General features: G+C 35.7%; 1 protein-coding gene across 5 annotated transcripts in view; it reads left to right on the top strand.

Moving 5' to 3' along the window:
* SCN1A (sodium voltage-gated channel alpha subunit 1) overlaps positions 1-25,452 on the top strand; it is a 148,812-nt gene that overhangs the window by 89,875 nt on the left and 33,485 nt on the right. For 2 of the 5 annotated variants that reach the window (XM_009237789.4, XM_054549430.2), the window contains 9 exons: positions 94-235; positions 886-1,092; positions 2,538-2,822; positions 3,801-4,181; positions 5,429-5,561; positions 6,372-6,610; positions 8,238-8,411; positions 9,698-10,054; positions 11,220-11,702. In XM_009237789.4, the coding sequence (XP_009236064.1) occupies positions 94-235; positions 886-1,092; positions 2,538-2,822; positions 3,801-4,181; positions 5,429-5,561; positions 6,372-6,610; positions 8,238-8,411; positions 9,698-10,054; positions 11,220-11,702 (2,401 nt within the window). The remainder of the gene's footprint in view (positions 1-93; positions 236-885; positions 1,093-2,537; positions 2,823-3,800; positions 4,182-5,428; positions 5,562-6,371; positions 6,611-8,237; positions 8,412-9,697; positions 10,055-11,219; positions 11,703-25,452) is intronic. The other 3 variants (XM_009237791.4, XM_054549431.2, XM_009237790.4) reach the window with 3 other exon arrangements.

Here is a 25,452-nt window from a genome sequence, read left to right as displayed (position 1 = left end):
CCAAATCTTTCTGACTAGGCAATATTATAGCATAGTATCAGAGTAAAAAGGCAGCAGAACGACTTGTAATACTTTCTTTTATCCCACTTGCAGCCAATGTCCAGAGGGATATATGTGTGTGAAAGCTGGTAGAAATCCCAATTATGGCTACACAAGCTTTGATACCTTCAGTTGGGCTTTTTTGTCCTTGTTTCGACTAATGACTCAGGACTTCTGGGAAAATCTTTATCAACTGGTGAGAAACTAAAGAGCCACACTCTCCATTTAAGTAAAAGTATACAAGAAAACCAATTGAGTTATGAAATTAAAACTGGAGGATAATATAGTAGAAAGAGCAGAACTTGAAACGAGACTTGAGTTCCTCTATCCTATTGATTATAACACATATTGAGCAGAGTGATGGCAAGGATTGCAATTCTCTCCCATTTCTTCTTGGCTGAAAAGCTGTTCCCGACCCTTCTCAGACACAGATTGTCCTAAACAGAAGGCACATTCTCCCTTCAGCCCTATCTACCCCCTCAAATATTATCCCTCAGGTGGGAAGTAATGAAAATGAAGAAGCAGATATAGAAAGATAACTTTGGTCTCTTCCTTGACTTTCCTTAAGGCTCAGATCTTTAATGGAGGACTCCATGGCATTTTATTGACTGTTTCATTCTTGGTGAATACAAAAATTCTCCCCTAGAAATCATAGTGTGAATGCATAAGCTAGGAGAGAAGGAAGAAGCTGAAGATAAAGAAACAATAAAAAAAAGTACAGGGTGCTATGACCAACATAATTACTATTTATATCTGAGTTTTGCTAAACACACAAGTAAACTGAAAGTTGAAGCCACCACTTAGTGAAATAATATTGAGAAATAATTCTGATATTTTTGTTTGCAGACATTACGTGCTGCTGGGAAAACGTACATGATATTTTTTGTGTTGGTCATTTTCTTGGGCTCATTCTACCTAATAAATTTGATCCTGGCTGTGGTGGCCATGGCCTACGAGGAACAGAATCAGGCCACCTTGGAAGAAGCAGAACAGAAAGAGGCCGAATTTCAGCAGATGATCGAACAGCTTAGAAAGCAACAGGAGGCAGCTCAGGTAAAGCTGCCCTGTCTTATGGCACTGACCTTTTATTGTTCTGATTGTTACAATAATATTGAAGAGAAAGTGAGTACCTAAGGGCAGGTGGTGATATGAGGAATTAATAATGATTTCTATATTTTGATCATCCACTTACTTTTATTTAGTTTAATTATTTTATTTATTTTGAGATGTGTATAATAATAATCACAATAGAACTCTCTCATGCTATTTTAATCACCTTAAGATTCTCAAAGTAAAGGGAAAATGTTATTTTGGGGTATTTTCAAGTGACAGACTTTTATTCAATGAGTAAACTGGCATTAGGAGAAAATCATCTTTTCTTAGAACAAGAAATTATTGGTTATCATATGAAGAGTTGCTCCTCCAGTTCTTAAACATAGTCTCCTTTTTTCTTTAACTAAAAATATGTTGGCTTTTAACGTGGTTGCTTTATTACCTTTATAAGGAAGTGATCAAATAATATAACGATCTCTGATATAGCAGCATCCAATAGACATATGAATGTTACCAATCTTACAGAGACTGACCATCTAAAAAGGATTACTTGTTTTTATAGTGAAGTGTTAGTCCTCACAGTGTGATAAATCATAAAATGCCTCTCCTATCTCTCTCATCTTTCGGTTTAGCATACAAACTTATTGTCTTTACTAAAGAAGAAAGTTGTTTCAGAAATATTAATTTATATGCAAGAGTAATTAATTTATCAAGGTTACCCTGGGAACAATGATAATAATAAAAAAGTGTCAACTTAGTACCAGTACAAGCTATAATCAAAAAGCATTGTTTTATTCCATGCCCATGTGCTCCTTAAGAACCAGTACTGATTTGAAGATGGTGGGGACAGTTTTTGGAGAACTGGATGTCTTATCTTGCTCAGCAGAAACTATTGATTCTTCCTTCCCCATTCTTCTGGATATTGTGGATGGGTGATAAAGGGATTTTGTAACTGTCCATAAATAGGATTAATAATATTTTGAGGGTATTGGACAATCCAATTTCAATAACTAGAGAAAGGACCTCAGGTCCTTATCCCATTCCCCTGCCTTAAACTCATCAGCTTTTCTTCCATACTCCAGTTTCTTTTTCAGAGAAAAGAAAACAACACTAATTAAATACCAATTTTGAAAGTAAATCAAATCCCAAAAACTAATGAATTTATTTTCTTGTTGATACATGATGGATATTTTTGAATGTGTGGTCTGTGGGGCATTAACACAGACATAATAAATGTTACCATGGAGAAAACCAAATTATCTCTGAAAGCCTTCATTAGGTGGAAAGAAAAAAAAAATCTCTTATGCTTGCAGAGAATCTTCTCTGTGAGATGATCTTCAGTCAGTTCAATATATTTTTTAAAAGCCATGCAAATACTTCAGCCCTTTCAAAGAAAGATACAGTCTTTTCAGGTGCTATGTTAAAACTATTTCTCTTCAATATAGCAGGCAGCAACGGCAACTGCCTCAGAACATTCCAGAGAGCCCAGTGCAGCAGGCAGGCTCTCAGACAGCTCATCTGAAGCCTCTAAGTTGAGTTCCAAGAGTGCTAAGGAAAGAAGAAATCGGAGGAAGAAAAGAAAACAGAAAGAGCAGTCTGGTGGGGAAGAGAAAGATGAGGATGAATTCCAAAAATCTGAATCTGAGGACAGCATCAGGAGGAAAGGTTTTCGCTTCTCCATTGAAGGGAACCGATTGACATATGAAAAGAGGTACTCTTCCCCACACCAGGTATGGCACTGTTGAGTTTACTGATGCACGGTTGAAAATTAAAACATGGGAGAGAGGGGGAGAATTAGAAAATGGACTCAGGAATTTTTATCAACTGAATCGACCACTGTTGTGTTATATTTAAACCCATCCCTTCTTCACATAGTTATGCAAAAACTTTACTCCACAGATATGTAAGTCTACAGCTCGGTGTAGTTAAGATAACACCAAATTGACAGTCAGGAGAACTGGATTGTCATTCTGATACTGTCTGCTGATATTTGTCTACAACTAATGACATTTAATCTTTTTGATCCTCAGCACTTTTAAGAAAAAAAAAATGTGGAAGTGAGGATAGTTGATCAGGAATGTCCTTAGGTTATTTTATGATTTTATGTTGTTTTTCCTCCTAACTTCTTTATAAGTCACCATGCATGCTTCTGAAAATATTAGTCATGGTACACTTGATCAAAAGGCACATGACTCTGAATTTCAGAAGTATGAACTTCAAGTTCCAACAATACGATGCCTTATAGGTGAAAAAGAAATAATAATTAAAGTGATTTTAGAAAGGTGGACTAAAGTAAATCATGAGGAGTGTTGAAAGTTTTTGAAAGACAAGATCCATAAAAAGCAAGGTGGCCTTGTTAAGGTCATGGTGCCAGTGTTCACTGAATGTTTACCACGTCCATTGCCATATTCTGAGGATGTTTCCCTTTGAACTTGAGAAATGGTGGTTCCGCGTGTGTGTGTGTGTTTCAATATGTTAAGGTTGCAATCTATCTCCTCATTCTTTAATCCCAAGGGCTAGAAACCTTCTTTTATCAAGGTAATTTAATTTAATGTGAATGCACATAACATGAGAATGATAATCAAAACGAATGAACCATATTCTGTTATGAATGCTGAAATCTCCTTCTACCTAATCTTGCAAAATGAAATCACATTCAAAGGGCCATATTAATATGACTTTATTGGTTTGCTCTTTCAAACTTCTAGTCTTTGCTGAGCATCCGTGGCTCCCTATTTTCACCAAGGCGAAATAGCAGAACAAGCCTTTTCAGCTTTAGAGGGCGAGCAAAGGATGTGGGATCTGAGAACGACTTCGCAGATGATGAGCACAGTACCTTTGAGGATAACGAGAGCCGTAGAGATTCCTTGTTTGTGCCCCGACGACATGGAGAGAGACGCAACAGCAACCTGAGTCAGACCAGTAGGTCATCCCGGATGCTGGCAGTGTTTCCAGCGAATGGGAAGATGCACAGCACTGTGGATTGCAATGGTGTGGTTTCCTTGGTTGGTGGACCTTCAGTTCCTACATCGCCTGTTGGACAGCTTCTGCCAGAGGTGATAATAGATAAGCCAGCTACTGATGACAATGTAAGGAAGTTTTAAATAGTTCAGGCATGGCTGGCCCACTATTGCTGCGCCAGCCAGTGTTTCTACAGAACGGCAACCTTGAGAATGATTCCTGGTTGGTCATGCTGTGAATGCACCTGCATCTTGTAATATCTTTAATAGACTAACCAACTAAAGCTTAAAACCTTAGCAGTCTCCTGCACAAACCTGAATGCATTTACTTATTAAAAGTGCTAAGGATTGATTAGACACAATAATTACTGCCTCCAGTTGGAGGATTTGCTATATACCCACACTGAATTTAGAGAGCAGGACATTCTCTAAGGCTGTGGTATAAGTAAATGAATGATTCTATGTTTAAGTGTCAAGGGTGTATAATAAATCTTTCCAATGGATTCTTCAATATCTCTGCTTTAGTTTAGATTTTCAAAAACACTGTGCTTAAGTAGATAGCTTCATTGTTACCTTAATACTCCTAGTACTCATATTTTTCTTACTAAAAAGTGCTGATATAGGTCTTCTCAAAATTAATCTAAATGAAGAGACACAAATACATTATTAATACAGACAGATAAAATAATTGTCTGTGTACAAAGGTATGTTATGTGTTTGTGGATGTATACACAGATGAGGAATTTCTAAACAGATGCTGCCTCTTCTTACACTGTTTACTCACTTGGAAATATATCAGCATGAGGAGGCATGACTAAGTCAGAATTAGATGACTTATTGCTTTGGTACCCTGGATGAAACTGTTGTCCATGCAGCATGTGTGTGTTCTTTTTAACATAGAGTTTGTGTTGTCAATGACCATCTACATCTTGTGTCCAGAAAATAAGATGGCAGCTAAGTGTATTGCAATCATTTATACTTCCTTAAAATTAAATAGCTACCTTCTCAAAAATCAAGTGCCTTGATCACTTGTAGGACTTTTAAGTTACTAGGCTTTTATTATTAGTTCAGAAATAAGGGTAATAACTGTTAAATATATCTCTTAAGAGTTTTATCAACTATATTAAAATTATTTCATATTTTATAAAATTATGAAATCAGGAAGTTAAAATCTTGGTTTTTGCTGTATGTCTAAATGGTTAACAGTTTGAACATTCCAGGCTAATGATACAATAAGTCAGAAATATCTGCCATCACCAATTGAATATGAAAGTGCATGATGCATGTGTTTCATGAAATTCACTGTCACCATTTGGTTGTTTGCTTGTCATATTGCTCAAATTAATTGTTTAATGCATTAGCATTTTTTTTTACAGGGAACAACCACTGAAACTGAAATGAGAAAGAGAAGGTCAAGTTCTTTCCACATTTCCATGGACTTTCTAGAAGATCCTTCCCAAAGGCAACGAGCAATGAGTATAGCCAGCATTCTAACAAATACAGTAGAAGGTTGGTAACAAATTCCATTTTCGTTTCCTTTCACCAAACTTATATTGTCTCATTTCAAACAAATATATCTGTGAGTTGTGCATTCTAATGAAAAGACAGTAAGTCTAATTCAAGAGCTGTTATTTCTTATATCTACTCAGATATTCTAGAAGCCTTAACAATTTATTTTAAAATGAGTGATACTGGGACTAAGAATGTTTTCCTAACCGTGTAGCAACTCTTTGAAAATGCAGAACAAAGCATTTCTGTTAGGGGTTTCTAATCTCATTAGTCATAGTGACCCTCTTTTTGTTCCATTAGTTTAAGACTTCAGCAGTACAGCCCTTTTCAGCCTCATCCTAAGTACTCTCAAGATTGTAGAGGAAGAGCAGGTCATTTTCACAAAATAAAAAGGAGCTAAAAAGATGATTCTTGGCTCACATCAATCCCTATTCTAGCTCTCATAGTCTGAGGTTGACAATGTAGAGTCACTCACACAGGGTTGCACACACAATATCTACACCACCCCAAACCATGTTCCCATTGAGACGTCACATGAAAGACCACTCATTTAACTTGAGGTCAAGCACTGAGCCACAATGTCAGTGTATAAGACAAAAAACTACCCATCGTTACCTGGGCTCTATGTGTGTGTCTGATGAAATATCTTTGGGAGGTTTAGAGTAAACTAATTTTTTTAACAAGTACAAAAATGGTTGTCACTGTAACAAAAATGTGCTGATTACTGAAAATAAGTTTAGTGGATATGAAATAAATGTGTGTGTATAAAATACACCTTTTGGTGGTTCTTTTTTTTTTTTCTTAATCTAGAACTTGAAGAATCCAGGCAGAAATGCCCACCCTGTTGGTATAAATTTTCCAACATATTCTTAATCTGGGACTGTTCTCCATATTGGTTAAAAGTGAAACATGTTGTCAACCTGGTCGTGATGGACCCATTTGTTGACCTGGCTATCACCATCTGTATTGTCTTAAATACTCTTTTCATGGCCATGGAGCACTATCCAATGACAGACCATTTCAATAATGTGCTTACAGTAGGAAACTTGGTAAGCATATTGGAAGGTAAATGTGTTTAGTCTTCAAATTTTCTGCTTGAGAAACTGTTTATATTTAATTGTGTATAGCAGTCTTTCAACCACCCTTCATGCTTCCTGGCCCCCACAAAATCACAATTATATTTAGCTGGCTATACTCTACTTTTTGCCAAAAATAATGACCCTTAATGTGCTCACAAAAACTGAGAAAGGCATAGGCCTACAGCACTACTTGAAAAGTCAACAGCAATATTTATAACTTTCCAAGATCCAGAAGTAGCTCATATTAAGAACATACTTTTTGAGATATTATTACAATTTCCCTTACTGTAGAAGACTAAAATAAAATTGTGGATCTCTTTTATCCTTCTTAGTCACCATCATTGCAAGAAATAATTTAACAACTCAAAAATGTCTCCAGCTTTTCTTCTTCCAGGATCTAAGTAGTACATGTATTGTTTATCCATCTATTCTATATCAAAACCATGAACTACTGAAAACCTCCAGTACATTTTGTGTGTTATATGATTACGAAGGTCATTTTTGGTGAAAGTTGCCACTTAATTTTTCCTTTTTGTGCTTCAAAAACATAAATTATTAAAGTGTTTGCCAGTCAACTTAACTTAGGAATATTAGCTTTTATTTGCTGAAGGAAAGAGCTATCTAAAGTAATGTATACATTTCCTGTAATATTTGAAGTTTAGGATTTTTGATGGTAGAAAGCAAAAGCATCATGCATAACAACCTGCACTTTATTAGTTATATTTTTGAAGTTCTACTATTTATACTACAGAAGTAAATTTATTTTTTCATGTGCATAACAAACAATGACAATAGTAATGCACCTAGTATAATAACAGATAAGAATGTATAACTCTGATTTGAGGGAAATAGGAATAAGCTCATAGATAAATAAAAGTGCTCATGGGCAAAATGTTGTCAGTACTTGTGTTATATAAAGTCTGGAGAAAAAGGTAGTTTGGTATAATGGAAAGAGCACTGTTAAATATAGACGACTTGGGCTGGGCGCAGTGGCTCACGCCTGTAATCCCAGCACTTTGGGAGGCCGAGGCGGACGGATCACGAGGTCAGGAGACCGAGACCATCCTGGCTAACACGGTGAAACCCCGTTTCTACGAAAAATACAAAAAATAAGCCGGGCGTGGTGGCAGGAGCCTGTAGTCCCAGCTACTCAGGAGGCTGAGGCAGGAGAATGGCGTGAACCCGGGAGGCGGAGCTTGCAGTGAGCCGAGATTGCGCCACTGCACTCCAGCCTGGGCGACAGACTGACACTCCGTCTCAAAAAAAAAAAAAAAAAAAAAGATGACTTGTACTCAAATCCTAGTTTTGGCATTTTCTTGCTGTATGATATCAAGCAAGTCATCTCACCCATCTGAAGATCTTAGTTTCCTTATCTGTAAAGTAATAATTGTATATTATCTACTTAGCGTTTCCACAAGGATAAAATTAAATAATGTATATGAGAGTCTTTCATCAACTACAAATTGCCATACAAATTTAAGTAAGTAATAGAATCATTGTGGGAAAATAGCATAAGCATTATGTTCTAAGAGCAAATCTTATGTCATGTATGTTATCATTATCTGGTGGAATTAGATTAATTTTGTTTTGATCTTAGGTTTTCACTGGGATCTTTACAGCAGAAATGTTTCTGAAAATTATTGCCATGGACCCTTACTATTATTTCCAAGAAGGCTGGAATATCTTTGATGGTTTTATTGTGACGCTTAGCCTGGTAGAACTTGGACTCGCCAATGTGGAAGGATTATCTGTTCTCCGTTCATTTCGATTGGTAAAAAAAAAAAAAGCACCAAATTCAAAAACCTTTCTAACAATCAGGGTTCTTGCACAGCAATGTCATAGTTTTTTTGCCACACAACCATTAGCATTGTAAGTTTTTCTGTAACATTTGCATTGTCAAAAACTTTTCCTACGTGGAAAAAAATTCTCAATTATTTACGAAAACCTTTATTTCAAAGAACATAGTTACATAAAGGTTAACGTATTACTCAGTTGCTATTTTCACTAAGTATTGCTTCTAGAGACTACTACAGTTAAATTTCTAGACCTAAGAAAATATTTTTAATGAAAATGCATCACCTTTTAATAGTAACTTGAAAATATATATAGCCCTTTGTAGCAGTGGATGAAAATCAGATGTAAGATGTGCATGCAGAAACTTTTTCTAATTCTGTCTCTGGAAAATATGCATCTTGCAAGAGTCAAAGGAGAGAAAGTCTGTAGGATGACTAAGCATGCCCATTAATTCACACATATATCCTTACAAGTCAGGAAAATAATTGTAGAATCATAGGAAATATTCCAAGTTTTTCAATGCAGGTGCATGTAACTACATGAATACCCTTAAGGAGCATTAATGAATAATGAACACTTTTCTCTACTTATAATCAGGGCTCAGTATGATGTTACTTTGCACACTATTGGCAAATTAATATCTTTCAGCAGAGATATTTCAGATTCAGATGTTAATATTATAATGTCCGGCCTTAGAATCACCTTTATAAAACAAATTAAGAACAGTTGGATTCCAAGTACTCATTAAAAATTCACTATAAGAGGCCTGGCTTGATGGCTCATGCCTGTAATCCTAGCACTTCGGGAGACTGAGGCAGTTGGATCACTTGAGGTCAGGAGTTCGAGACCAGCCTGGCCAACATGGTGAAACTCCATCTCCACTATATATATATTTAACCAGGTGTGGTGGCACGTGCCTGTAGTCCCAGCTACTTGGGAGGCTGGGGCAGGAGGATCACTTTAACCTGGGAGGCAGAGGTTGCAGTGAGCCGAGATCACTCCTCTGCACTCCCGCCTGGGTGACAAAAGAAAAAAGAAAAGGAAAGAAAAATAATTCACCATCATATAAAATGATCTACATGGTTAAAATATGGAAAATCCAGCTTTTCCTAGGGAGTCCAAAAATTAGCCATGAGCCTGAGAGGGTTAGGGCAGATCAGATATTGTAAGATATTGAATTCTAATTACCATTTCTAGGTAAAGCTCAACACACATAATGCTTTTAAGAATCATACAAATATATATTAATCTTTCATTTTCCAGCTGCGAGTTTTCAAGTTGGCAAAATCTTGGCCAACATTAAATATGCTAATAAAGATCATCGGCAATTCCGTGGGGGCTCTGGGAAATTTAACCCTTGTCTTGGCTATCATCGTCTTCATTTTTGCCGTGGTCGGCATGCAGCTCTTTGGTAAAAGCTACAAAGATTGTGTCTGCAAGATCGCCAGTGATTGTCAACTCCCACGCTGGCACATGAATGACTTCTTCCACTCCTTCCTGATCGTGTTCCGCGTGCTGTGTGGGGAGTGGATAGAAACCATGTGGGACTGTATGGAGGTCGCTGGTCAAGCCATGTGCCTTACTGTCTTCATGATGGTCATGGTGATTGGAAACCTAGTGGTATGTACCCACTTAAGATATGCATTTTGGAAATACATTAAGAGTATAATGTAATGCTGACTGTTCTGTCAAAAAGAAAAACAAACTATGATTACTGGTTTAAAATCCATTACCTTGGATATATTATCACTTTAACAACACAGCAATACAGCAGTGCCCCTGAATTTTTTATACCAAATTCTATTTTGTCAGTCACTTTATCACATTTTTTAATGTGAATTACAATAGAGTATCATACTGAAGATGAGCCTAAAAGGATGTGCTGGGACCATTTTATAAATTCAGAGCCAAGGAAGAGAGAAGTCTAAAAAAAGTAGAGAGAAAGTGCAAAATTACCATCCAGACTAGGACTAAAAAGTGGTGTCTTTAAGAGTTCGTAATGCTTGTGCCATTTCTTTACCCCATTGCAGCATATGATATTCAATCACTCTATGTCATATGGCAGATGCACTAGCCAACCTGAGTTCGTCAGTTCTCGAATGGCTAATGATGCCTGAGATTACCCTAATGGACTAACTGATCAATCTTTATCTCTCTTAAATTTGGAGTGTTACTGTTTATAGTATAGTAATATATAAAATATTCTAAAGGTATGTACATTCATGTGCCAGTCTCATGGAAATATGAGAGATTATTCATAAACAGCTCTACTTAGTCAACAATGAAGTATGAGAAATATAACAGATTAAGAAAACAAGTGTCAATGCCTATGTTAAGCTCCTAATCTTCATTCTGAGTCATAATGGTTATTTTTCAATTGACATCCAATTTAATATCTTTGTTTATCAAAAAATTATAGAATGCATTTAAATGCATACTTGGAAACATTAGTGATTTTTAAGAATTCTCGTATAGTACACATATAAATCTGTTTTCTTTTACTCAGACAATTTTAGAGTTAACAAAACCTTAGATTAGCTCATTCAATTTCACTTTACGAATGGGAGAACTTGAGAGCAATAGAAATCATGTCTTTGTCCAAGGATGTGCTATTGAGCCAGTCACAAATTCAGATCACCCATCTTCTAATCACTATGCTGTGGTGTTTCCTTCTCATCAAGTTTTAGAACTTAGAGTTTCTTCCACACTTAAAAGAATAAGTGACTGTAATCTGCTCTTCCCTACATCGGTATAAAATTATAATCATGTTTTTGTTGTTTTTAAGGTCCTGAATCTCTTTCTGGCCTTGCTTCTGAGCTCATTTAGTGCAGACAACCTTGCAGCCACTGATGATGATAATGAAATGAATAATCTCCAAATTGCTGTGGATAGGATGCACAAAGGAGTAGCTTATGTGAAAAGAAAAATATATGAATTTATTCAACAGTCCTTCGTTAGGAAACAAAAGATTTTAGATGAAATTAAACCACTTGATGATCTAAACAACAAGAAAAACAGTTGTATGTCCAATCATACAACAGAAATTGGGAAAGATCTTGACTATCTTAAAGATGTAAATGGAACTACAAGTGGTATAGGAACTGGCAGCAGTGTTGAAAAATACATTATTGATGAAAGTGATTACATGTCATTCATAAACAATCCTAGTCTTACTGTGACTGTACCAATTGCTGTAGGAGAATCTGACTTTGAAAATTTAAACACGGAAGACTTTAGTAGTGAATCGGATCTGGAAGAAAGCAAAGAGGTAAGATTCTATAGGTGTGGGAAGGTATGAATACATATACATATATACATAAACACACATACAGATGATCTTCAGCTTAATGATGTTTTGACTTAAGATTTTTTTTTTACTTTATGATAATACAAAAGCAATTGCCATTCACTAGAAACCCTGCTTTAAATTTTGCATTTTGATCTTTTCCCAGGCTAGCAATTTGTGGTACAATATACCCTCATTATGCTGGGCAGGGGCAGCAAGCTGCAGCTCCCAGTCAACCACGTGATTACAAGGATAAACAACCAATATTTACCGTACAGTGTACTGTATTCAGGAAATTACCTGAGTTATCCAACAGTTTATTATAAATCATGCTTTCTTTTAGATGATTTTGCCCAACTGTAGGCTAATCTAAATGTCCTGAGCATGTTTAAAGTAGACTAGGGTAAGCTACAAGCTATAAAGTTTGGTAATTAGGTGTATTAAATAAGTTTTGATGTACAATATTTTCAACTCACAATGAGTTTATCAGGAGCTAACCTCATTGTAAATTGAGGAACATTTACAATACATGCATTATTTTGCCTGTATTTATTATTATATATTTTCCATATAGATTTTTTTGACATCATGTAAAATTTTATTTCACTGAGGAACAAAAGATTTAACTCGGAAATGATTGATAAATTAAAGGGTAATATAGTATATGTGTGAGTTTTCTCATCCTTAGTAATGGATATTTGTTAGATGAATGAATGAACGATCCAACAAATAGACAAACATCATCAGATTTAATCCTTACAATAACCTGGAAAGAAATGTGTTATTAACTTTTCAGATAAGAAAATTAGCTTAGGGAGCATTAGGTCACATAACTAGTGGGGGGAGTGCCGAGAGTTGAACTTAGAGCCCTTGTTTACAAGTTCTGTTTATTGTTTTTTGCATCACATTGGCTCATGTACATTGAAGAGAACTTAACAAGAAATATTCTTGTAGCTCCTTCAACTAAAATTACACCGCCCTATGCATTAGCCTGTTTGGACTGCCATAACACTATACCATAACTGGGTGGCTTAAACAACCAAAATTTATTTTCTCATAGTCCAGAAACTGGAAAGTCCAAGATCAAGATACCAGCAGCGTCAATGTCTAGTGAGGGCTCACTCCTTGGGTTGCAGACAGCCACCTCCTTGCTGCGTCCTCACATGGCCTGTCCTCAAGGCATGTACATGGAAAGAGAGAGAACTCTGGTGTCTATTCTTCTTCTTATAAGTGCACCAGCCCTATCAGAATAAAGTCCAACCTGTATGACCTCATTTAACCTTTATCACCACCTTCAGGCCCTATCCCCAAATACAGTCATATTGAGGGTTAGAGCTTCAGCATATGAATTTTGTGGAGACAAAACTTAATCCATAGCAACCTACTTTAAAATATTAAGTTAAAAGTCTAATGGATATATAAGATAATTAACAAGGAGTCTAGGACAAAGCACCTTTACTTCCCATTTAGTGTTTGGAAATCTCAAAAACAGCAGGGTGCCCATCTTTTAGGCTGTATAGTCTAAATATTTTAAAGGATTGAATACATTAAAGACATTTTATTAGAGATACAATTCTATTAGATATCATCATGTCCATTGCATTTTGATAGTTGTCCATGGAATATACCACAGGTATGTGACATTCTTTTGATTTAGTGACTATATCCCTTAAAAGATGCTTCAAGTATTTATAATGAGTCTCTGAATAATCTAGGTCAACCTCCACTTTTAGGAGTAGGGGGCTAATATTGGAGCTGGAAGCAGCTGCCTTGACTCTAGCATTAGAGCTGCTTAGTTAATTCATATTTGTTTGATGAGAGAAGGGAAAGAAATACAGTGCAGAGATGTAATAGTAGATAGATACTGTCACATTTCCATGTCTATAGAAATAGATTCAGGACAAAAAAAAATAGACTGTTTTTAGCAAATATTGTGGACTTTTTTACAGAAATTTTAATTTGGATATTATGTCAGTTCAGACTTTGTTTATTTGAGTTTTCCTACGGAATCAGATGAAGGCCAATTTTTTGAAAAATTGTTGTCTTTATATTTATAAAATTGATTCTGAACTTCTGTTAAAATAAATTTAGTAATAGCCTAGTCTAGCTTCCTTTGTCTTGAATCTTTAGACCTACATTTAGCATTTGATGAGGCCTAATGGCTACCATATGCTATATTATATTAAAAAGGAAAAAGACTATTTTACAAAGACCATCCATAAGATATACATTTTCTGTAAAAATCTGACATGATTCATACTCTTATTGTTTTTGTATATTGATCAAGGCTAAAAGAAACACTAACCATTTATAAAGCAACTATCCACTGAAGCACTAGAGGTAGTTCTGTTTCTTTCTACTTTGTGGTATTTTATATCTTGGAACATTGCATTAATTGAAATTTTAAATGTTAGGGTAATAGAAACTTTAGAGATAATTTAATGTGGTGCTTCTCAAATTGTGAGTCATAGTTTAGTTAGACTTGAGAAATCCCTTTAATACGCCACTTTTTTTTGTTTTTTTTTTGTTTGTTTTTTAATTTTAATGAAATAGTGATCCACCCACCTCGGCCTCCCAAAGTGCTGGGATTACAGGTGTGAGCTACTGCACCCAGCCAATGAAATAGAATAGAATAACGTTAAAGTACATTTCAATCAGAGGGAGAAGTCCTGGTAAATGAAGCTTTTGCCACCTGTGCTGAACTTTAATGTGTTGCTTGTCTAATTAGAATGCACCCACTTGGTTCATGGGCACAGTGTCTGAAGTCCAGGAGTTCTTAAGCTTCAGAAAGACTGTTTCAGCTTTTTGAAGGTAGTGGTAACGAAGCCTTCCCAACCTTAGGCAGAACAGATTGCTTTCTTTTTTGGTTCCCAGAGATATAAGGCATAGAGCATAGTAATAAATAATGCATCTTCTTGACTCATGCATCTTACAAAGTACTATCATATTTTAGGATAACTACTTATATGCGTGCATGTCTCTCCTTTTATGTGGTGACCTACTTAAACATCTTTGGTACAAAGTAGACACTCAGATCAAACTTTTCCAGCTCATTCAACTCTTCTTAATAAAACCATTTTGAAGGGCTCTCATAAATACTTTCTCTGATTAGAGCATACTTGAGATTGTCATTTTAATTCCAATTATTTTGGACCAATTTTTTCTCTAGATTCAAGATTCACTTGAATTAGATTTTGTTGTTTTTGTTTTTGTTAGCCATGTTACCTTGTCATTTTACACCACCCTTCTAAGAAAGTAATAATCTCTCATCTTTTCCACATGAATTGCTGTTGAAATGCAGTTGTATCTCATCCAGATGAAATTTTGTAATTAAATACTGAAACTTCTATTTATCCCCTAATGATACATTTCAATTTCTTTTATTCATTTTTGAATCTGGCTTTCTTTTTATATTCTTTCACAGATTACCATATTGTATCAAATTTCCTGGCACTTTTACTTCACAATTCCTTTCTTCTTGGTCAGAAATAAACCCACACAATATTGTTTGCCCTCATTGCTTCATCAGTCTCATACTGTATTCTGTTCATCAAAGTAAGGCACAAATTATGAGATATTCTGCTTTTAGAGGAATTAAGCTGACAGCAGATGCCCCAATAGATGGAGAGTCTTTGTTCTACATTAGGAATGCTGCCTGTAGTATATTAATCTCATCATTTTGGTTGTTTTTGTTTTAGCCTTTATTCTTTTTGCCTATTTTCATTTATTTATCAGTTATCATATGCCAGGGAGACTAGATAAAGGAGTATACTAATAACCTATAAGGAATGATTTTCTCTCTCTCTCTCTCTCTCTGTGTATTTACAGTTGGACCCTGACTTACAATGGTTTGACTTAATGATTCGACTTTATAATGGGTTTATCATGAGTTAGCTCCATCGTAAGTTGAGGAGCATCTGTGTGTGTGTGTGTATGTGTGTGTGTATGACTTTCAACCTTTAAGTATGAATTTTCATATTGAGACATATGTTACTGATGCAAAAATGTTACCTTTCATGGCCTCTATTAGACTAGTTTCATTTGAACATGTTATTGTTTCCATTCCTGAATTCCAGTAATGACTTATCTACAATGCATCATTAGTATACCTCCAAAATTATATTAATGCCTTGTGTTAAAATTACAAGTGCCCACTGTTTATTATTCATACACTAAATATTTGTTTTTAGACATGTGAGGCCACAGTTATAAAGTTGGTAAATGGTTATGCTCTGGAGCCAGATACTGGGTTATATAATTTTCATTTTAGCCTCTTACTGTGTGACTTTACCTATCTAATAATCAGTTTCCTCATCTCAAAAATGTGCATAATGTTACTGCATTTCTGGGGCAGAGTATTAAATGAGATAATAAATGTGAAGTACTTAGCACAGTGCCTAATATAGAATATTTGATAAATCATCATTATTATTATTACCAGTTGCATTCCACACTGTTCCAGTAAGTTTTCTTACAAGAATTACTCCTGCTAACATATTCCACTATTTGTCTTTTTTTGTTGTTTGCCTTTTGTCCTCTGTAATAAATTGTTTTATAAGTTTATCTGGGGATGGTGATACATTTTATATTTTCTGTTTATTTTTAAATTGTTTTGATTACATTCTTGATATTGGTAAGCTCCTTAAAATATTTAAGAAAATTACTTTTCTAAGGGGCATTCCAATCAGGAAATACAAACATGCAGAAACCTAAAGACAGGAAGCAAGAGGATGTATTTGGAGACAATTAGTAGTTTGGAATTCCTGGGGCGTAAATCACAGGAGCTGAGGATGAGATGTAGGTAAGGAGTCTTGGTTTCTAGGAAGCAAGAATAGACTGGTATGAAGAGATATGGTGAACTGGCACCTCACATTTATTTTGCCTCTTACATCTGTGGTGAATTCACATCTAACTATCCTCCATTCCAGAGCAAACTAAGGGCTGTTTTTTCTACATCTTCCTTCTATTGGTCTCCAAAAGAAGAAAGGGAATAGCATGAGTCACATTTTGTCCTCTCTTTAAGTCCTAAGAGACTTCAACCTTCAAAGTACATTCAAGTAATTTGAGGAATTGGTTTTTAAAACCTCAGAAAATTTCTTGACTCATGCCATAGTAGGAATAATGATAAGCTAGAAACATGAACTTTTATTGAACATTAATAATAAAGAATGGTGACTTGGACAGATCTGAGAGAGCTTTGAAGGCTGGGCAAAACTACCAAGACTATGCAAAAGACAATACAAAATCTTATCTCCCCAAATAGAAAGTAAATTTATTTTGGTTTTGGATAGTATTTTATAACATTTCTATCCTCTGAAGCACCTACCACAATGCTGGGTGCATAACAGTTGCCCAATAATTTTTTGCATTTTGGTTGATTAATATGGATACTAGATTAAGAGCTTATAAGCCTTAACTCTACTATGAGCAAATCGCTAAATCTATATTATCCTGTTTCCTAATTTATTAAATGAGATATCTGTCCTATGATGCTTATAGAAATGTTATGAAGATCTAAAAGCTATTTGGAAGTTAAAAATGTTCAAAAGTGTAAGGTGATGTCAAGAAAATTACTACTGTAATTCCATTTAAATAAAAATTTTAAATAAATTGAGTTATTAAAGTTATACCTTTTGGGAACAAAAAAGGCACATTACTAAAGTAATTATAAAAGAAATACACTTGTTTTTACGATGAGTGAGCTCTAGAATAATGAGTAAAAATGTCAGTTAAGTCCCTGTAATTCAAGTTATGTTAATAACAGCTGTTGTTTAAATGTTCGCCATGGACAAAGTACTATTGGAGGGCATATATTGTCTCATTCAGTCTTCATGCCGTAAGATACACTGTTATTCCAGCCTTAAGATGAGAAAAATAAACATATTTTAAACAAAGGAAAACTTGCCAAAGTTACACAAATAGTAAGTGGTTGGTCCTGGCAGTCTGCTCCATAGCCTGCTCCATAGTCACGCTCTTAACCACTACACTAAATCTTAATAGTGTCTGAAAATGTACTTCTTTGGCACAGTTCTGAAATAAATAATACTATTTATTGAAGAACTAGGTACAGGTGTCAACTATAGATTTGGTGTTAACTTCCAATCACTGCACATTGGGCATAGGTTAACGGCATAGTCTGGAGTGTTTCAGAGTCCTCCTGCTTAGTCCTGAAAGGTCCTGTTCCTCTGGTACTGGCCTGCACTTTAGGCTGATCTGCTTCTGCATCCCACACTGACCTGTGGTGGTCTAATTCTACTTAGAGAGCACTTAGTCTCCCAGAGTGTGATAGTTGTGCTTAAGGAGCATCCCCTTCTGAGTTTAAAGCTGCTCGAAGAGTCTTCCAAATCATTAGGAAGAACTTCTATGATGCATCATTAGCTTATGAGGTCTGAGAACAGGAAAAACACTAACCCTGTCTTCCCTTAAGTCCACAGCACATACAACATATTTATTAAATGAATTAATAAATAGGTGATGGGCAGTTACTTCTAGATTTCCATTTTTTCCCAATTATATCACTGATATATATGCATTTTAAATATACTTGTTGCTTTGCTGATATTTTTCCATTTAATACTTTTATCTTACATTATATGGGTTAAGGAACATACAATAATCTCCAACCTAAGCACATAGTCTCTAAGAGATGGCAACTACTCTCTGTGAAGAGTACTATCCATGGAACCCAAGAGTACTATCTCCATTACTTCTAATTGATCACTAGGGACTGCCAAAGCTACCTATCTTTGTCCACCTCTCTGCATCCCCAAGGCCTTTACCCAGTGTCAGACCTCCATCATCTTCCAGTTTTACTGCTACAGCCTCCAAACGGGTATCCTCTCACTAGTGTAGTCTTGACAAAACAATAGATGGTCTTTCTAAAATGCAAATCCCGTAACAGTTCTGTCCTCTCTAACCTTTCAGGAGTTGCCCATTGCTCACAGTATGGAGTCTATACTACTTAACACGGCTACAAGTCCCTGTAAAACTGACCACCGCTGACTCCTTCAGTATCATGGAATAGTACACCTCACACCTCCCCACCCAGCTACACTAATCTTTCATTCAATGGAATTCCCTATGCTTTATCAGTTCTCATCTTTATACCTTTTCTCTCTGACAGGAATACTCTCTTACTCCATCCTGATTCACCTGACTCATCCTCACCCACCACATCCTTCTTGTCCCAAATGTAACTTTATTCTACCCCGTCCTTCCTAGACTGAGCTAGGTGGTGTTCTCAATATACTCTATACTACTCCTATCAGAGTGTGTGGCAATTGCTTCTCTGTATCTTCCATCTGATTGTGAACCGACGAGGGCAGATACTGAGTCTATTATGTTCACTATTTTATTTTTCAAGTCCTAGTTTTGATGCCTGGCACATTTTTGGTAGTCAAAAAGTTCAAATATCAATAATCACACCTATTACAAACAACACAATACTGCGATGGAAATTGTTACCATTTATCAAATAAGCATACGCCAAACGTTATTTGTTATCTTGTTCAGTCCTTATAACAAGGATGTGAAGTAAGAACCATTTTACAAATTAGAAACCTAAAGCCTAAGGAGGTCGGGATAATTGGTTAAAGTCCATAAAACTAGTGACTGTGATTCAAACTCAAGTTTCTCTGATCCTCAGAACAGCAGTACTTTCAACTCTTTCATTATATAGATATATAGTTTATTTGCCCAGTAGACACTTATTAAGTATGTTATAATTTAACATTAAAAATCAATGTCAAAATAACTTTATAGAAACTCTGTGCTCAATTTGGCAAAATGAATTTAACAATGAAAATTACTCATTTGATTTGCATTTTGGTTTCTAGCTTGGGGATTATAAATGCAATTTTTCAGAATTTTTTTGTTTTCTTTCCAATTTTTTTGTATTACCATGATTTTCTATTGACTGAATATGTCTGAAATGTGTTGCTTTTGTTCCCTTATATTTAATTATTGATACAAAAGTTTATGTGTGACATATCGAAAGCAAAATTCAGAGCAGTGTATAGAGCCATATTCCTCCACTTTCACTTTTATACTGGGCAAGTGTTTGACTAAAGAATAGAAACAATTGACATTTTATAAATATGAAGAATCACTGAAGATTGTCCTTTCAACATACAATTTGATGAAGAAATCAACTGGGAATAATGTGGGAATTAATGAGTTAATATTTGAGTTTTCTAGCTGCCCTGTGGAAATGTTGAGTCTCATTACAGTGTCTTTTCCATTGATATTATATTGTTCCTTTGTTGAGAGTCTTTAATAGCGGTCATTTTAATTTTTAATATGCATAGTGTACAACAGAAATATTTACTAGTGCACAGCGTACACAATGAAATATTAATACTAATATTTCTGAGGTGGTAGAGAACCTCATTTTAGCATGACTTAGGAGATACATGTGTCACAATAGTAAAAGTACCCAGCATTAAAATAGTACCTGTCCAGCTTTAAAAATAAGTACTTTGGGTAATATTCTTCATATGTTACATTTAAATATATATGTGTATGTTAAATATATATATTAAATATATACGTGTACACACATATATACATATACAAATATATAGACATCGCATGACCACATATTAAGTATGCGTTTGACCCTTAAATTCCAGATTTATTTATATTACTTATTATAATTTGAACTCCTACTAAACTCTATAAATAAGCTCCCTATAACAAACCAAGTTTAAAAATAAAAACATAAACATTGTAGGATCAAGTCAGAGAACAAGAAAAAAAGCATTTAATCACTTACTCTCAGAGAATATTGAAGAAAGTTTTCTTTGCCTTGCTTTGTTTTGCCTTACCCTCAAGGTCAAAATCATTTGCTATAGTAAAGAACATTTTTAAAAAACAAGAAATTTGCATAAATCCGCTGCGGAGGAAAAATGCTTTTACCATCAGGGTTGTAGTTATTAAGTGGTTATTGAATGCCCTGGTGTACAAGGCAAAGTGGATGCTTCACATACAACGTGGTCGTCTCTGCATTCTGTCAGCTCACATATTAAGTCAGCCTGCCAAAAATACACGGATGATACAAGTCAGTGTATAAGTGTATAATTTAGCTATTAAGATTCATGTGTGAAAATATACATATTCTCAAATGAACTAGCCTATTTAGAAATTAGTAAAATTTAAGGTTGATTCATGGTTTAATAAATATTAAAATGGATTTTAAGAAATATTCTGGGAGGCCGAGGCAGGTGAATCACGAGGTCAGGAGATCGAGACCACCCTGGCTAACACGGTGAAACCCCGTCTCTACTAAAAATACAAAAAATTAGCTGGGCGCGGTGGTGGGCATCTGTAGTCCCAGCTACTTGGGAGGCTAAGACAGGAGAATGACGCGAACCCAGGAGGCGGAGCTTGCAGTGATCTGAGATCACGCCACTGCACTCCAGCCTAAGCGACAGAGCAAGACTCAGTCTCAAAAAAAAAAAAAAAAAAAAGAGAAATATTCCATTAATCTCTAAAACAGTGAGAACAAATTGCTTTATTAGTGAATAGCAAATTTCAAAATGAAATTAAATTTCAATCTAAGAACAAAAAAGGAAAAATTAATTGGCCTTACTGATTTTTAAATCTGTAAAAATACTTCTTTGAGAATATTTTAGTTTTGCCGTTATTGAATTTCTTTAGTATTTTATCTGAATTCGTATTTCATGTGCTAACATAGAGGTGGACTTTTCCTACACATCTGAAGAGGAGCTTTTCCTTCCCTTTTTGAGTATTTAATAATAATAGTGTTATTATCCCAATCAAATAAAGAATTGGACCACTTCATCTTTTATCTCAACCATTATAAGAATATATTGATGCAAATATACTGGTTATGAAGGTTTTAATACAACTTTTTTAGCCTATGGTAAAATATTTTAAAAAATAGATGACAACATTTAGAATTTGGATAATATTAATAGCAAAAGTAAATATATTATGACTGTATATTATCTCAAAAAACATATTTACAGAAAATTTTTATTTTCAAGGGTTCATGGAATATTTCTATAAAAGTAACCATATACTGGAGTTCAAAGCAAAGCTCAATAAATTTAAAATAGCTGGCATATAGGGTTATCCAGTCACAATGTAGTTAAGCCTGAAATTAATAATAAATTGATAGAAAGAATTCCAACCATTTGAAAATTAAGAAATTTCCTCCTAAACAAATACCGAATAAAAGAGTAATAAAATACCTAAATAGCTATTTCAAAAATAAGAGCATTTTATGTCAAAATTTGTGTAAGAAGACCAAGTAGTCATTAATATGTCTTAATATTACCAATATGATTAAGAAGGGACAAATATCTTTGAGAAATTAGAAAAGGAACAAAAAAGAAAGAAGATATACATAAAGAGAAAAAATAGTGAATTATCAATGTAGCAGACAATATTGGTATAACAGGTTGTGGTTCTTAGGAAAAAAAAATCAGTAAGACACACAAACTTTGGTGTATCAGGCAGAATTCTAAGATGATCTCAATACACTTGCCCTTGTATAATCCCCACTCCATGAGTGCGGTTGGAACTTGTGGATATGGTATCACCCTTTAACTACATTACATTTATGACAAAAAGGGGGATGATGCTGGGTGGGCCTGACCTAATCAGGCCAGGCAAACTCTTTAAATGCACAGTGATTTCTCCTGCTATCACATAGAGGAAGCTGAAAAGATATGCTCTGCCTGGCCCAGAAAAAAGCAAACACCCATACTGTAAACTGCATACAGCAGCCATGTGGCCAGAGACTATGGGTGGCCTCTAGTTGCTGAGAGTGGTTCTGGGCCATGAGCCAGCAGGAAAGTAGGAAGCCCAGTCTTATAATTATGAGAAATGAACTCTGCCAACGACAGTAAACTTGGAAGAAGATCCTGAGCCCTGGAAAAGAACTGGATTTCCAGCCAACACCTTGACATCATCCCAATGAGACCCTGAGCAGAGAATCCAGCTAGGCAGTGCCAGACTTCCAACCTACAGAAACTGTGAGTTGGTGAATATTATGTTATTTTAAGATGCTGGGTGCATGCTCATTTGTTACACAGACACAGAAAACAAATACATTTGGCAAATAATCCTTGTTACGAAAATTCAAATGATTTTCTATGTATAAAGAGCAACTGCAATCAAACAAGAACACTAATACTCCAATAGAAAAATAGGCAAAAGACCAGGCACCGTGGCTCACTCCTGTAGTCACAGCACTTTGGGAGGCCAAGGTGGGTGAATTGCTTGAGCTCCGGAGTTCAAGACCAGCCTGAGGATCAGATGCTGTCTCTACAAAAAATACAAAAATTAGCTGGGTGTTGTGGCATGCACCTGTAGTCCCAGTTACTTGGGAGGCTGAGGCAGAATTGCTTGAACCTGGGTGGTAGAGGCTGCAGTGAGCTGTGACTGCATCACTGCACTCCAGCCTGGGTGACAGAACGAGACCTGTCTCAAATAAACAAACAAATAATAGTCAAAAGAAACAAGTCATAAAAAATATAACTGGAAGACAAACCTTAAGAAATATTACTCCTAATTGTTATCAAATAAGTTAATATCAAAACAATGGTAGTGTAATTTCTACTTTTCAATTTGGCCAATAAAAAAGAAGAAACAAAAGCAACACATGAAAAGGAAAACAAAACAAAAACCCAGGTAAATAATGCATTATGCTGATGAAGGAGATCCATGAGACAGATACTTAACACAAATCTCAGAACATGGTACCTTTCAATAAATGTTTAGTAATTGAATATTTCATATACAGCTAATAGTGAAATTAAAAGCCCAGCTATATGTGGATGGTTTCTTTGTCTCTAAGGTGGGAACAGCTATTTGTTTCTCCTTGGTCAGAGATGATCACAGGATTTTTCTTTTTATTTATTTGTTGTTTGTTTGTTTGTTTGTTTTTTGAGACAGGGCCTCACTCTGTCATCCACGCTGGAGTGCAGTGGCACAACCACAGCTCACTGCAGCCTCAACCTCCTGGGCTCAAGCCATCCTCCCACCTCAGCCTCCAAAGTAGCATGCACCACCACATCCAGCTATTTAAAAAAATTTTTGGCCAAGCGTGGTGTCTCATGCTGTAATCCCAGCACTCTGGGAGGCCGAGGTAGGTGGATCACCTGAGGTCAGGAGTTCGAGACCAGCCTGTCCAACATGGTGAAACCCTGTCTTTACTAAAAATATAAATAATTAGCCAGGCATGGTGGCGGGCACCTGTAATCCCAGCTACTTGGGAGGCTGAGGCAGGGGAATCACTTGAGCCCAGGAGGCAGAGGTCACAGTGAGCTGAGATTACGCCATTGCACTCCAGCCTGAGCAACAAGAGCGAAACTCCATATCAAAAAAAATCACCATTTTTTTTCTTTCTTTTTTTTAGTAGGGACAGCAGGATCTCACTATGTTGACCAGGCTGATCACAGGACTTTTTTAGCCACAGTCCCAGCATGTTACCCAGACTGTGCAGGCCCAGCAGCCATACCCACTATGAACTTCCTCATCCTTTTCTCCTCCTGAGTCAAGGTTTGCTCCCTCATCACCTTCTCATCAGTCCTCACTTCACATCTCTCTTGGATTTAAGACTGTCCAAATGTATCATTTCAAATTCTGAAACACTACAAAGTCATAGAAAATTAAAGCTGGAACTTTAAAGATCATCTCTTCATCTTACATATTAAAAAAAATGGGCTAAAGGAAGAATTATTTGAGCAAAGCCACACAGAAAGTGAGAGGTCAAACCAGGTCTGGGTTTCTTTCCAATTCATTGTTGGTGGCTTTCTTTCCACTCCTGGGGCCTGGGCCAGGAGAAGGGTGAAAAAATAAGGTTGTTGGCTCCACTGGAGGCCATCACTTGTTTTGAAAGTTCTTGGAATAGTCAGTTCAGAAATGGTGAGTGACAGTGGCTGTATAAAGTAATTTATATCATCTACTTACTCCGTATATGGATCATTTTACCACATGATAATGTATGCACATATTCTGCATATATGCAAATGAAATGACCAATATGCATACTTATTGTTATGAGGTATAGTTATAAAATATTCATAGAGGCACCATGTTCAATTTAAAAAGAGCTTTAAAGTCGAGAGTTTTGCATCCTAGTGTTTTTTTTTTTAACCTATTGTGTGTTTTTTGCCAAATCAATTACACTATCCAGGTCTACTTTACCAATCTGAATATTGTAGTTTTCTGAGGTCATGTTCAATTCCAACCCCTCTCAGCTTCTAGCAAAACACCTGAGTATAATTTGTCAAGTTTACCTGATTGGTAGTATATGTTTTCACGTAGCAAAGCTTTCACATTTTGCTGCTTCTGTAAGCCTGGTTGTTGGTACTTAGCATTAAAAAGTCAGAACTACTAATTATTTATTTCTTGGAGAAAAAAGAAAACATTATAACTTTTCTAAAATGATTCAGTGTGACATGATCACCAGAGTGACATCCCATTACTTTTGCCACATTGTATTGGCTAGAAACAAGTCACAGGTCCTGCCCATACATAAGGGCAGGGGATTATACAACGGCATGACAACAGTGGCCAGAAATTTTGGAGACCATCTTAGAATTCTTACTACAGACTGTCATGAAGAAAGCATGTTTGCAGACATAAAGAAGAGATTCTTACATGTCATTCAACATACTGTCAATTCTTCTTCAAGTTTATAGATTAAACCCCTGAAATAACTTTTTAAATACCTACAAAGATACTGTCTCTTCACTTGGTA

Source organism: Pongo abelii, chromosome 11, assembly GCF_028885655.2.
Source record: "Pongo abelii isolate AG06213 chromosome 11, NHGRI_mPonAbe1-v2.0_pri, whole genome shotgun sequence".
NCBI classification, from domain to species: Eukaryota; Metazoa; Chordata; class Mammalia; order Primates; family Hominidae; genus Pongo; species Pongo abelii.
Note: the sequence above shows the minus strand (reverse complement) of the source record. Positions and strands in the feature narration are given on the sequence as shown.